The sequence below is a fragment of the Scyliorhinus torazame genome, chromosome 21 (genome assembly GCF_047496885.1).
Source record: "Scyliorhinus torazame isolate Kashiwa2021f chromosome 21, sScyTor2.1, whole genome shotgun sequence".
NCBI classification, from domain to species: Eukaryota; Metazoa; Chordata; class Chondrichthyes; order Carcharhiniformes; family Scyliorhinidae; genus Scyliorhinus; species Scyliorhinus torazame.
Genome location: NC_092727.1, coordinates 45,237,150 through 45,252,808, shown reverse-complemented (window position 1 = coordinate 45,252,808; position 15,659 = coordinate 45,237,150). Strand labels below are relative to the sequence as shown.

The 15,659-nt window shown below is 44.4% G+C and overlaps 1 protein-coding gene across 3 annotated transcripts in view; it reads left to right on the top strand.

The window, feature by feature from the left end:
- Positions 1 to 819: 819 nt before the first annotated feature.
- Positions 820 to 15,659, top strand: part of robo4 (roundabout, axon guidance receptor, homolog 4 (Drosophila)) — a 193,072-nt gene continuing 178,232 nt past the window's right edge. Inside the window, exon 1 of one of the 3 annotated variants that reach the window (XM_072486727.1) lies at positions 820 to 1,234. In XM_072486727.1, coding sequence (XP_072342828.1) covers positions 1,078 to 1,234 — 157 coding nt within the window. In that variant the 5' untranslated portion in view covers positions 820 to 1,077. The remainder of the gene's footprint in view (positions 1,235 to 15,659) is intronic. The other 2 variants (XM_072486724.1, XM_072486725.1) reach the window with 2 other exon arrangements.

The following is a 15,659-nucleotide window of genomic DNA, read 5'->3' as shown; positions in this document are numbered from 1 at the left end:
TATATTCGCCACCCGAAATTCAGGCTCTGTTATCATTGCTGACTTCACTGTGGGCATCAAGAGGGCAGTTCGGTATCACTTGTTTAACACTAGCAGCCAAGATTAATCTCAACTAATTGCTCCCAAAATTAAAACGGGGGAACAGTGAACACACTTTGAAAGCACAATCCAATACTGGCTTGATGGAATGTTTGGCAGTGATAGTGGAACCTACACAGTTGACTTAGATTGATTCTGAGCTCAGACTGGTTCTTAGGGACAGGATGGTGCAATTCCTGAAAATAAGTGCAACCCAAATATAAGAAACAAGCAGCGTTGTCGGGAGCTTGAACTGGTCAGGGTGGTGGCTGGGAGTCGTTGTAAGGACTGTTACTGTTTTCTGTTTATTTTTGTCATTGTCAACAAACAGAAAATGTTTCACTTTGGTTCCCAGCTCCCTAAATCTGGACAGCAGCCACACAAAGGAAGCATAGACAGGCGGTAAAATCTATCACAGGATAGTCAATACTGTTTGAAAACAGCATTTCTAAAGGGTTGACATCCTTTATGTGACAATCTTTCAAGGATGGCAAACTTACACCTCCCTGATCCCGGAGAGAGGGGGGGGGGGGGGGAAACATTAATCTGGGCACAAAACTCGTGCAAAATTCCACCAGCCAAAACAAAATGCAGAGGATGCCCTTGTGTTGGGGATTTTTTTTTTCTTTTCTGGCAGTGTTGTTTTAAATTATGTTGGAAAATCCGCCTTTTACCTCCACTCCCCCCCCCCCCCCCCCCCGTCTATTTCCCTCTCTCTGGATGTCACAGATGTTGCAGTCAGCTCTGGTCCCTCTGCTCAGTCCTCCTCTCAGCATGGTGCCATCAAGCTTTTCTCCCCCATTGTTCAACAACTTAGAAAAAGAAGAGGAAAAGCACAAAAGCAGTTGCAAACATGCATGATAACAAATTCAAATAATTTACCAAGGAGCCGGAATCAGGCAGGCGCCCAGGCAGCCACACAGACCTAAGTCGGTTGCTGCTGATGTTGGCGTTGTTGCCAGTCACGAGAGAGTCTTTGCTCCCAGACTCATTCCCTATATGATGCCTGCCCTTGCTTCTCTTTTGCTTTACCTTGCCCTTTTTGCCGGGGCAGAGAGTTCCAAAGTCTGCCAATGTCATTGTGCCTGTCCACTAGACAAGCCTCTGAGAGGGTCAAGACATCTGCACTCCTTCAAGTCCAGCTACAGATCTCGAAGTAAGTAACAAACCTTCTTCAAATATCCCTTTTTTTTAGAAAAAACATTGCTTTTCTGTAACAATCAAGATCGGGATAAGAGGCAACCACCAAACATCTCTCTCTCTCTCTCTCCCTGCTCTCAAATAAACACTTTAACTTCGATACAATGGGACTGATTACAAATTTTAATGACCTTTTTGATATGCAATTCCGCCTTTTCTCCCTTGACTTGAGTTAACAGCGTCTGTCTTCTTTCTCCCGTTAAAAGAAATATGTAAAACTAGTTAAGTGTCTCTTTGTCGACCCATTGGAGCATCCTGTATAGAGATAGCTCTTGGGGAAAACCCTTTTATTTATTTACCATTGAAATACAGGCACGGGTCAAATCCCAGACTGCAGTCCCTCACACCGAAAAACAAATAGAATTCCAATGAACTTTTATTTAAACTAAATTAGCCTTTATAAATTGGGAATCATAACTAGTGAATTTATTTTTTTGAAACAAATAAGGAGTGATAAAATAGGAATACTATATATACATATATAGTTCACCGGACGCCCTCAACTTGAAGTTAATGCAATTTCCTTCCATCAGCAAAGATAATTTAAAACCTCAAAACATTTCGTTCTCTGAAACGAGAGAAATTTTCTCTCTAAAGCAGGTCCTGTTTTTAAAGTTGCTACTAAATATAAGGTACATGGTGAAACTATTATTAAAAAATCAAAGTATTTGCCAACTATATCCCACAACCAGGAACTGGAGTAAATAACCTAGATTTCCCCGATAAGGTTTGAATTGTCTTTGGTTTCAATAATACAGCAAATTGCTATCGCACTTCACAACTTAAACCAAATATATATTTTGTCTTTGACAGCCAGGAGCCGGTTTCAGTAATTTAGCATAACCCAGGGGGTGGAATAAGCTTTATTGTGGAGTTGGAATAAATGACAATAATCGTGTTTTTCTAGAACAAAAATAAATATTAACATAAGTCAGAAATAGAATATTCGGCGTGTTTCTCTGTCTGTGGAAAGTTTATAAGGCCGCTCAGTTTATGGTCCCACTTAGAAATCTACGTTCATTAACTGGTTTATATTTCAGCAAATACGAGGGGACAACACAGAGGAAAGTTTGAGAAATATATAATGATCATATATATGATTGCGTGTGTTAAACATGTGTTCCTATTAAATATGAACGTGTGCCTGTATAGATGTATTCATTCATAGGTGTGCACTTTTGCGTGAATGGATATTATGCATAATTCCCTATCTAAAAATACGCTATCGAAAAGTATTGGAATACATATTGGAGTGTATGAAAAGTTGAAAGGGCAATGGGCCACAACAGACTCTGGGCAGGCTGGGAATCCCGATCTGATGTTGCCATTTAAAAAAAAGGCAGATTACCGATCTATGAGATGATTGCTTTTTGCAGGCAAGCTCAGCGATACACGATCCCACCATTAAACCAGCTACCCGCCTCTTGAATACCGCACTTTGTGCTGAGCCCCACAAGTTACTGCAGGAGAGTAACTATGAGCCATCATCAGAAAATAAGCTTTCCTTCAGAAACTTGTCTCCTGAAATCTTGTGCTGTACTCCCACTAACCAACCTGATCTCACCGGAAACCCTTTAACGTGTTGATCTATTTCCCTTCAGTTACTTTTCCAGCCAGTTTTAGTTAAAATGTTTTTTTAAAGAAAACACTAAGAGATATAACTACCACTAGCAGGGAATACACTGCCATGGTCATAAATTAACAAATAGTAAAATATCCAGATTCTCTTGGTTAATGAATAGAATGAACCCTCGCCCCGAAGGTCATTTATCTATCCGTATCGTGTGTCAGCTGGATTTGAAATTGTCTTTCAGTGTTAATCTTGCGTGTTAATTCCTGAAATTGTTTTATTATTGAGCAATGCTTGGTTCACACGCGAGTTCTGTTGGATTGCGTTTGATTGTATTAAATTCCCACTGGGTCGCCTTCATTCCATGGGTACTCCCACTGGGTTACTCTTGTTTCATGTCAAACCTCCACTGGATTTGTCTTGTGTGAAATGCCCCCCCCCCCCCCCCCCCCCACCACCACCATTGGATTGCGCTTGTTCCAAGTATAACGTGCGCAGGGTTCCGGTATGGTTGTTCGTCAGAGCAGCAATTTAGGTTTTAATGAATTAATTCTTCACCCAGTCCGGCCTACATATGACGCCAGACCCGCACCTGTGTGGTTGACTCTAACTTGCCATCAACAAATCAGTTGCAAGAAACAAGGCAGATCAGGATGGGCAATAAATATTGTCCTTGTCTACAGTGAGCACATCCCAAGAATGTGTTTTTAAATAGTTCCTTCCCTAGTTCACTGATTAATGCATCCGTGTACATTTCCGTTCTATTTTAATTTATTAATAAACAAGGTTACCAATTGGCAGGTGGTACAGTGGTTAACACTGCTGCTTCACAGCACCAGGGACCCGGGTTCAATTCCGGCCTTCGTTCACTGGCTGTGCGGAGTCTGCACGTTCTCCCCGTGTCTGCGTGGGTTTCCTCCGGGTGCTCCGGTTTCCTCCCACAGTCCAAAGATGTGCAGGTTAGGTGGATTGGTTATGTTAAATAGCCCCTTAGTATCCAGGGGTGTGCAGGTTGGGTGGGGTTATGGAGATAGCGTGGGGGAGTCGGCCTGGGTAGGGTGATCTTTCAGAGGGTCAGTGCAGATTTGATAATAATAATCTTTATTATTGTCACAAGTAGGCTTACATTAACACGGCAATGAAGTTACTGTGAAAATCCCCTAGTCGCCACATTCCGATGCCTGTTGGGATACACAGAGGGAGAATTCATAATGTCCAATTCACCGAAGAAGCACGTCTTTTTTGACTCGTGGGAGCTAACTAGAGCACCTGGAGGTAACCCACGCAGACACGGGGAAAATGTGCAGACTCCGCACAGACAGTGACCCAAGCCGGGAATCAAACCCGGGTCCCTGGCGCTATGAAGCAACAGTGCTAACCACTGTGCTACCGTGCCACTCACATGGGTCGAATGGCCTCCTTCTGCACTGTAGAGATTCTATTCCATTAAAAAATTGCACTAAAACGGTGAATAAAGGAATGATCAGTGGGCGACCAGAGGGAGAATCAAAAGCAAGTGAATTGATGTTGGCTGATATGAACATTGTGTGCCGCTTTTACAGCATTGCGTTTGTGAAAGGCTCAATATGATGGTTCTGGGGGATTTTAATTATTTTGCAATGCATCTTAGGCTTATTATTGTATTTGACTACCTCGAAGAAACATAAAATAATAGATGCTGCAGTTTATGAATCAATCCACACAGTTTAATGTGGGAAAATAAATCTGTCCCTATAATCGTACACAATTTTAAAAAATATATTTAGAGTGCTTCATTCATTTTTTTCAATTAAGGGGCAATTTTATCGTGGCTAAACCACCTACCCTGCACATCTTTGGGTTGTGGGGGTGAAACCCACGGAAACAAGGGAGAATGTGCAAACTCCACATGGATAGTGACCCAGAGCCGGGATCGAACATGGGACCTCGGCGCAGTGAGGCAGCAATGCTAACGACTGCGCCACTAATCGTACACAGTTTATATGCTTACTAATTCAAAGCTGCCTCGTTCAGATTGTCGCATCATTCAGAATTCTTTTTCGTGCATCCTTGAATTTTCAAGAGTCAACTTTATTGGAGACATCAGCATTTATTGGAAATGTTTGTAATGTTGCTGCAATGAGCAACAAAGAGCAGAGGATGTGGAGACAGGATTTGGGGGATTACAGATGCTTTTAGCAAAATTATGCCGTGTATTTCGCATTAGGGGAGGTTTCTGCTTGCCTTGGTCTCCGACACTTCCGCACACTGCTAGTTTTAATATGTACAATCATGCAGTTACTCATTTTTTTCAACAGTTCTTCCATTCTCAGAGAGGCATTTCAGAATGGATAGTGAGTTACCATTGAGTCATGGCGGGGGGGAGGAGGGGTGGGGGGGGGGGCTGGTGAGGGGAAGGGAGGGAGGAAAACAGAGGAAAGGGGGAGCCATGAAAGTAGAAATGAGTGCAGGTCACCAAAAGCTCAGACAAAGAGTTTGGTTTTAAGGAAAGGCTTAAAGGAGCAGAGAGAGCGGTAGAAAGCTGGAAGAGTTTAGGGAGGGAATCCCAGAACATGGGGCCTTGGGAGTTGAAGGCACAGCCGGTGAGTGAAATTGGGAATGCTCAAGATGTCAGAGTATGAGGAGTGCAGCGTTCCCAGAGGATTACAGGCCTGGATAGGCGTGGTGAGGCAATGGAGAGTATAGAATGCAAAATCAAGATTTGAATTTTGAAGCAAAACAGGGAAGAAGATAACAAATATCAGTCTTGGTTGCAGCTGGCTTTTATTTGTAAGCAGTGAATACTCAGATATCTGATGACAGCTCAATAAAAGTGTGTCTCTTTTTTCTGCTCCTCAAGCTGAGGAACGTCAACACTTAAACTTTCTAGTTCCAGGGCATGGATACAGCAATTGATGCTTCCTAGTTGGTTAGGCCTCAAAGTTACATCAGAGTTTTAAGTCAGAATCTAGGAGATTGGTATTTACCTGACTGAAAGCTGGGTTTGGAAACCAAATTTAATAGCATGTAAAATGGAAGAAAGGGGGCAGCATGCTGGCACAGTGGTTAGCTCTATTGCCTCAAGGCGCCAAGGACCCGGGTTCGATCCCGGCCCCGGGTCACTGTCCGTATGGAGTTTGCACATTCGCCCCATGTCTGCGGGGGTCTCACCCCCACAACCCACAGATGCGCAGGGTAGGTGGGTTGGCTGCGCTAAATTGCACCTTCATTGAAAAAAAATTTTAGAAAATGGGAGAAAACCTGTAAACATGTAGTCTAGCAGACCTACTCACCACAGGCGCAAATCCCATTATGGCCACCAAATCTCGCGAGTGACCAAAAAAAAGGATTTGTGTTGGCGAGATCTCATTTGTAGATCTTCCCCACCCCCTGTTGGTGATGTGATCAGGGCGTGAACCTGATTTCCATGAATTCACATTCATTTTTAATATAATTAAAGGGCTTGAGACCATAGTGTCTGCCGGGGGTGCGGAGGTTCCTAGAGGCTCTGGGGGTTGAGCGACAAAGCTGGGCATTGCCTCCTGGCAGTGTTTCCTGGAAGTGTCCCCTGGGGGGGCACTGTCACAGGCGCTGCCAATGTGGGCAGTGCTAAGGGGCACATGAAGGGGGCGGTGCAAAGGGGCTGGCAGGGGAATAATCCTCCATTGGGCGGTTCCCCTTGTGTGTGGTGGGGGGGGGGGGGTGAGCCCCGATGCCTGCAAGGGAGAGGGGCAATGGTTGTGAAGGGCAAGAGTGCCTATGATACAGCCGTGGTGGTAGGAGATGAATCACGGCAGAGAGGAACACGACGGTTTTCAGCCAGACCCTGACACTCTGACAAATTTTGGGAAAATTCTGCTTGAGATTTCTCCAATTTGAAAGAGTTCTAGAATGTAGAACTAGGGGCCACTGTTAGCTGCTTGGGGGTTGTCCATTTAAAACAGAGGTGAGGTGAAAATCCTTGTCCCTGAGTGGCGTGAGTCTCTGGAACTCTCTTCCTGAAAAGCTGGTGGAAGCAGATTTTTGAATATTTTTACGGCGGAGATGGATAGATTCTTCGTAAGTAGGAGGGGGTAGGCAGGATCAGAGCAACCATGATCTTTTTAAATGATGGAGCAGGCTTCAGGAGCTGATTGGCCTGGGCATCACCTTGTTTGTCTGTCTTTAATGGTACAGAAGGAGGCCATTTGGTCCATCAGGCCCACACTGACCAAGCCAATTTAAAATAAGATTCTTCTAATCTGTCTCTACAAATATAATTTATCCCAAATTTAGAATAGTTTCCTATTCCTGCCATTCTGGTGGTCTCCAGTGAGATTATCAACGGTAACGGTAGTTTTGTGCAGAGATTCTGTGCTCTGAGTTGAGGCTGCTTGGACCACATTTCACATAAGGCCCCAACACCCAGGCAGAGAGGAAACTTTATTCCGATCTGTAATCTGAACCTCATAATAAAAGGACTTTGGGCTGATTCTGGAATCAATGCTTCCAACAGACAAAGAAATTTGTGGGACACATGACAAACCCCATGATTTTTAATCTATTAAGTTTGTATTAGAACATAGAACATAGAACAATACAGCGCAGTACAGGCCCTTCGGCCCACAATGTTGCACCGAAACAAAAGCCATCCAACCTACACTATGCCATTATCATCCATAATGGAAATCTCCTCTGCACCCACTCCAAAGCTTCCACGTCCTTCCTATAATGCGCTGACCAGAACTGTATGTAATACTCCAAATGCGGCCGTACCAGAGATTTGTACATTCTGGAAGAAATAGCAGAATCATAGATTTGCCTTAGTTGCACCAAACATAGAACATAGAACGATACAGTGCAGTACAGGCCCTTCGGCCCACAATGTTGCACCGAAACAAAAAGCCATCTAACCTACACTATGCCATAATCATCCATATGTTTATCCAATAAACTTTTAAATGCCCTCAATGTTGGTGAGTTCACTACTGTTGCAGGTAGGGCATTCCACGGCCTCACCACTCTTTGCGTAAAGAACCTACCTCTGACCTCTGTCCTATATCTATTACCCCTCAGTTTAAAGCTATGTCCCCTCGTGCTAGCCATTTCCATCCACGGGAGAAGACTCTCACTGTCCACCCTATCTAACCCCCTGATCATTTTGTATGCCTCTATTAAGTCTCCTCTTAACCTTCTTCTCTCCAACGAAAACAACCTCAAGTCCATCAGCCTTTCCTCATAAGATTTTCCCTCCATACCAGGCAACATCCTGGTAAATCTCCTCTGCACCCACTCCAAAGCTTCCACGTCCTTCCTATAATGCGCTGACCAGAACTGTATGCAATACTCCAAATGCGGCCGTACCAGAGATTTGTACAGCTGCAACATGACCTCATGACTCCGGAACTCAATCCCTCTACCAATAAAGGCCACCACTCCATAGGCCTTCTTCACAACCCTTTCAACCTGGGTGGCAACTTTCAGAGATCTATGTACATGGACACCTAGATCCCTCTGCTCATCCACACTTCCAAGAACTTTACCATTAGCCAAATATTCCGCATTCCTGTTATTCCTTCCAAAGTGAATCACCTCACACTCCTCTACATTAAACTCCATTTGCCACCTCTCAGCCCAGCTCTGCAGCTTATCTATATCCCTCTGTAACCTGCTACATCCTTCCGCACTGTCGACAACACCACCGACTTTAGTGTCGTCCGCAAATTTACTCACCCACCCTTCTGCGCCCTCCTCTAGGTCATTGATAAAAATGATAAACAGCAACGGCCCCAGAACAGATCCTTGTGGTACGCCACTTGTAACTGAACTCCATTCTGAGCATTTCCCATCAACCACCACCCTCTGTCTCCTTTCAGCTAGCCAATTTCTGATCCACATCTCTAAATCACTCTCAATCCCCAGCCTCCGTATTTTCTGCAATAGCCTACCGTGGGGAACCTTATAAAACGCTTTACTAAAATCCATGTATACCACATCAACTGCTCTACCCTCATCTACTTGTTCAGTCACCTTCTCAAAGAACTCTATAAGGTTTGTAAGGCATGACCTACCCTTCACAAAGCCATATTGACTATCCCTGATCATATTATTCCTATCTAGATGATTATAAATCTTGTCTCTTATTGTCCCCTCCAAGACTTTACCCACAACAGACGTGAGGCTCACCGGTCTATAGTTGCCTGGGTTGTCTCTACTCCCCTTTTTGAACAAAGGTACCACATTTGCTAACCTCCAGTCCTCTGGCACTATTCCTGTAGCCAATGATGACATAAAAATCAAAGCCAAAGGCACAGCAATCTCTTCCCTGGCCTCCCAGAGAATCCTAGGATAAATCCCATCAGGCCCCGGGGACTTATCTATTTTCAGCCTGTCCAGAATTGCCAACACCTCTTCCCTACGTACCTCAATGCCATCTCTTCTAATAGCCTGGGTCTCAGCATTCTCCTCCACAACATTATCATTTTCCTGAGTGAATACTGACAAAAAATATTCGTTTAGTATCTCGCCTATCTCTTCAGACTCCACGCACAACTTCCCATCCCTGTCCTTGACTGGCCCTACTCTTACCCTAGTCATTCTTTTATTCCTGACATACCTATAGAAAGCTTTTAGGTTTTCCTTGATCCTACCTGCCAAATACTTCTCATGTCCCCTCCTTGCTCGTCTTCGCTCTCTCTTTAGATCCTTCCTCGCTACCTTGTAACTATCCATCGCCCCAACTGAAACTTCACACCTCATCTTCACATAGGCCTCCTTCTTCCTCTTAACAAGAAATTCCACTTCTTTGGTAAACCACAGTTCCCTCGCTCGACGCCTTCCTCCCTGCCTGACCGGTACGTACTTATCCAGAACACGCAGTTGCTGTTCCTTGAACAAGCTCCACTTATCCAGTGTGCCCAACACTTGCAGCCTACTTCGCCAACCTATCCCCCCCAACTCATGTCTAATGGCATCATAATTGCCCTTCCCCCAGCTATAACTTTTGCCCTGCGGTGTATACTTATCTCTTTCCATCACTAACGTAAACGTCACCGAATTATGGTCACTGTCCCCAAAGTGCTCACCTACCTCCAAATCTAACACCTGGCCTGGTTCATTACCCAAAACCAAATCCAAAGTGTTGGCCTGTCAACATATTGTGTCAGGAAACCCTCCTGCACACATTGTACAAAAAAACGACCCATCTAATGTACTCGAGCTATATCTTTTCCAGTCAATATTTGGAAAGTTAAAGTCTCCCATAATAACTACCCTGTTACTTTCGCTCCTATCCAGAATCATCTTCGCCATCCTTTCCTCTACATCCCTAGAACTATTTGGAGGCCTGTAGAAAACTCCCAACAGGGTGACCTCTCCTTTCCTGTTTCTAACCTCAGCCCATACTACCTCGGAAGAAGAGTCCCCATCTAGCACCCTCTCCGCCATCGTAATACTGCTCTTGACTAGCAGCGCCACTCCTCCCCCTCTTTTGCTTCCTTCTCAGAGCTTACTAAAACACCTAAACCCCGGAACCTGCAATATCCATTCCTGTCCCTGCTCTATCCATGTCTCCGAAATGGCCACAACATCGAAGTCCCAGGTACCAACCCATGCTGCCAGTTCCCCTACCTTATTTTGTATACTCCTGGCATTGAAGTAGACACACTTCAAACCACCTACCTGAACACTGGCCCCCTCCTGCGACGTCAAATCTGTGCTCCTGACCTCTATACTCTCATTCTCCCTTACCCTAAAACTACAATCCAGGTTCCCATGCCCCTGCTGCATTAGTTTAAACCCCCCCCAAAGAGCACTAACAAATCTCCCCCCCAGGATATTTGTGCCCCTCAGGTTCAGATGTAGACCATCCTGTCTGTAGAGGTCCCACCTTCCCCAGAAAGAACCCCAGTTATCCAGAAACCTGAATTCCTCCCGCCTGCACCATCCCTGTAGCCCGTGTTTAATTGCTCTCTCTCCCTATTCCTCATCTCATTATCACGTGGCACGGGCAACAACCCAGAGATAACAACTCTGTTTGTTCTCGTTCTGAGCTTCCATCCTAGCTCCCTGAAAACCTGCCTGACATCCTTGTCCCCTTTCCTACCTATGTCGTTAGTGCCAATGTGGACCACGACTTGGGGCTGCTCCCCCCCCCCCCCCCCTTAAGGACCCGGAAAACACGATCCGAGACATCACGTACCCTTGCACCTGGGAGGCAACATACCAAACGTGAGTCTCTCTCGCTCCCACAAAATCTCCTATCTGTGCCCCTGACTATCGAGTCCCCAATTACTAATGCTCTACTCCTCTCCCCCCTTCCCTTCTGAGTAACAGGGACAGACTCCGTGCCAGAGGCCAGTACCCCATGGCTTACCCCTGGTAAGTCCCCCCCCCCCCCCACAAGTATCCAAAGCGGTATACTTGTTACTCAGGGGAACGACCGCAGGGGATCCCTGCACTGACTGCTTCTTCCCAGTCCCTCTAACAGTTACCCATCTGTCTCCAATCTTTGGTGTAACTAATTCCCTGAAGCTGCTATCTATGACCCCCTCTGCCTCCCGAATGATCCGAAGTTCTTCCAACCCCAGCTCCAGTTCCCTAACTCGGTCTTGGAGGAGCTGGAGATGGCTGCACTTCCTGCTGGTAAAATCAGCAGGGACACTAACGGCATCCCTCACCTCAAACATCCTGCAGGAGGAACATTGCACTCCCTTCCCTGCCATCCCTCTAACTATCAACCAAGATCTGGCTAATAAATAAATTTAAAAAAAAAAAGAAAAATAATAATATAATATGGCACTTACCTCACACCAATGGGTTTTATTATTAGGTTAGAGGAGTAGGGCGGGTGGGAGACACTACACGTGTAGTGTCTCGGGTTTCCTCTCCACCAGAATTTATTGGTGGGGGGGGGGGGGGGGCCTTCCCAGAAGTCTGCGGGGCGAACTTCCGGTTCCCGCCTTAAAAAATACAAAAAACATAAAACAGCAAAGAAGAACAGAAACGGGACCAGGTAAGTGTTTCAAACTTAAATACTCACCCACCGGCAGCCCCTGCACTCCGCTCCCCTCGAAACTCCAAGTGCTGCTCCTGCAAGGTAAGTGATTTTAAACTTATATACTCACCTACCGGCAGCCCCTGCACTCCGCTCCCGCTGAAATTCCAAGTGCTGCTCCTGCAAGGTAAGTAATTTTAAACTTAAATACTCACCTACCGGCAGCCCCTGCACTCCGCTCCCGCCAAAACTCCAAGTGCTGCTCCTGCAAGGTAAGTGATTTTAAACCTACTCTACCTACCAGTCAGTCATCTTATATTTCACCATAGAATCATAGAATTTACAGTGCAGAAGGAGGCCATTCGGCCCATTGAGTCTGCACCGGCCCTTGGATAGGGCACCCGACTTAAGCCCACACCTCCACCCTAGTCCCGTAACCCAGTAACCCCACCTAACCATTTTCCACCTGACCATTTTTGGACACGAAGGGCAATTTAGCATGGCCAATCCACCTAACCTGCACATCTCTGAACTGTGGGAGGAAACCAGAGCACCCGGAGGAAACCCACGCAGAAACGGGTAGAACGTGCAGACTCCGCACAGACAGTGACCCAAGCCGGGAATCGAGGTCCCTGGTGTTGTGAAGCAACCGTGCAAAGCACTGTGCCACAGTGCCGATATATTTCTTCAAATACATCGGGATTGCTGCCCATGCTGCTGCCCAGCTCGATTGATACATAACATGTCAGAGAATATGCGCCATGTGCATTTACCACTGTGGTCCCCACGTGTGCAAGCCCTTGATGCAAGCATATAAGCATTGATCACGGGGATGAAAAGAGGATCATAAGAGTCAAAATGCAGGCATCTCTCCCACAGGGATTGTAAGGCAGTGCCAGAATCTGGGAACAAATCATCCCTCCCCTATCTCAACATGAGGTGGAAATTAATTAAAGTAAAATGAGGTGAAAAATATCTATATTTTATTATAATCCTTTGATATTTCCATCAAAGACAAATGGCAACTTGCGCATTCAAACAAGTGCAGTAATTCCATTCAATCCAAACAATTATTAATCATCAAGCAGCCCCTCATTTCCCTTAATTGGCTAATTAACCATCAAGGGCTCCAGACCTTAAAATTAATTGAATTCATTATTTTCTTCTAAAAAAATCTAATTCCGCATGACAAACAAGCTGGAAGGCCATTATTTGCAGAAGTGTGCAGTGTGATGCTATTCTACAGAAAAGGAGTTCACAGCATAATGAGGCACTCTGGTTGATTCAGGCCCACGCCCAGGTGCCAGCGGGATATCAGTTACAGCAATCTCACCTCTTGTGCATTCAACCCAAATCCAGACACTTGAGCAAATCTTTGAAGCTGACCTTTCAATGCAGTTTGAAGGAGCACGGCAAGTCCTGGAGGTGTCTTTTGGTTAAGACATTACATCAAGGCCACGCCTGTCTTCTCAGCTTGGAATAAAGGATCCATCACATTATTTCAAAGAAGAATGGGGGTTGTGGGGGGGGGGGGGAGGGGAGATGTCACCAATGACCTGGTCAGTATAAATACATCAACTAACATCACTAAAACAGACTTTCCGGTCATTGCTGTTTGAGGTAGCTTATTGTGCGTTAATTGGTTGCCGTGTGTGATGAATGTAGGACATTTTATATGAATTGTATTACATTTGATGCATTAATGTTATTAAGAACCTCAGTTAATGTATCCAGACTCTGTGTTTGCAGAAGCTGCAATTAAGAGATCATAAAGGGTGAGGCCATGACTAATTTTAACCAATTACATGTTTACGGAGAGATGCATAATGCAACATTCTTATGATTGCTGGAGATTCAGGGCAGCATGATGGCACACTGGTTAGCACTGCTGCCTTATGACGGCGAGGTCCCAGATTCGATCCCGGCTCTGGGTCACTGCCCGTGTGGAGTTTGCACATTCTCCCCGTGTTTGTGTGGGTTTGCCCCCACAACCTAAAAGATGTGCAGAGTAGGTGGATTGGCCATGCTGAATTGCCCCTTAATTAGAAAAAAATAATTGGGTACTCTAAATTTAAAACAAAAACGATTGCTGGAGATTCCCTGGAGTGTAAATAATTTATGGAGGGATGGTGTTTAGTCCCAGCTAAACAGGTCATTGGACATAGTGGGATACAGATGATGTAATTAATGGGAGGAGCCAGGTCTGTAACAAACAGTTTTGGCTGCAGGATGTTTTAGTCTGACAAAGACAAAAGGATTTTCAGGCTGTTACTGAAAGAATCTCTCTCTACCTTTCTGAAAGGAAATCTTGACTCAATAATACAACAGCTATCCCTGTGTTTGCTAACTTTATTTATAAGTAACTTTTGATCTGTAATGGACTTTGCTTCATTGGAAATAGAGAATGTATAAGGTAGTAGTTAAAAGTGTTTCGCTGGTTTTTTTTAGAACTGTTTAACTGTTAATTGTAGAGCTATTTTTTCTGTGATGTTAATGTGTTTAGTACTGTGTTAATAATAACATTTGTTTCAATTTTAAATATCCCTTTTTGTCAGTGGGATCACTCCTGGGGCAAAGTATCCTTTCCTCGCAGTTTTACAAATTGAAATATTGTTGGGGCCTATCCGGTTTCCTCACATAAATTGGGGTCTGATCCTATTCCCTAAGATGTGTTTCCCCAATTACAACAGTGGGATACCATAGGCACATTCCATGATTTCTTCACCCATTAAATTTTAATAGTGGAGAAATGACTATTAAAATAATTCATTGTCAGTAAAGTACTTAGATATATCTAAGGTATTGAAAGGTGCTATATAAATGCAAGTAATTCTGTCCCCCAACTTTGTGAGTTTTTTTTGTTGCTTTGTCTGCTTCCCAGACAGATTTTTTTTCAATTGAAAAAATAGTACCAATTTTGATTTTGATGTTTAAATTCCAAAATGTTCAGCACCCCCAAAACATCTGAAGCATTTAAAAGACATAACAAAAGATGATTTGGGGGAATCCGTGTTTTACTGTACTTGTGAGTTTTTTTTGAAAAGGAGTAAATTAAATATAGAAACACCTTATTGTCAAAAACTTGCAGTCCAATCCAAAATATTTGCCCAAATATCTTTTTCCCGATCCTGGAGGTGCTCCAGCTACATTCCACAAGTCCCTTGACCGATTCTTCATAGAGTGTGATTTTCAGCAGGTATCCTACAGTAGGGGGCATCAAAATACAGCCTGATCCTAGCCCACACTTATATCATTCTAGTTGAGGATCAATGCGTGCACAAAGAATCACGAGGAACACTGAGGGCGTTCATCATGTCTCATCACTTCCCTATAGAGATACTGGTGACAATTAAGGATGGAATCTAGGCACTTGATGAATTGTTGCAACTACTGCAATGGGTGCATTTGGCTACTGAGTCACCAGAAGCAGTTTGAAATCAATGATGCTCAAGACTTACTTTGGAGAAAAGCCATTCACTAAAGTGCCACTAATCGCTTCATTGTTGCCGAGTTATGAAAAAGATCTGCCAATGATTACAAGGTTTTACTATACATTGCATATTTTAATGTGTTAATGACCACTGAGGTCACAGATCATGAAGGTGATGAAGATGTCAGCTTCAACACTGGCATCTACCCAGCAATGTGGAAAATTGCCAATGTGTGACCTATATACAAGAAAAAGGACAAATCCAACCCAACCAATTACCACCCTATCAGCCTACTCTCCATCATCAGCAAAGTGATGGAAGAAGTCATCAACAATGTGACATTTTCTCAGCAATTACCTGCTCATGGACACTGAGTTTGAGTTCTGCCAGGGTCACCCAGCTCCTGACCTCATTACTTTTATTTTTT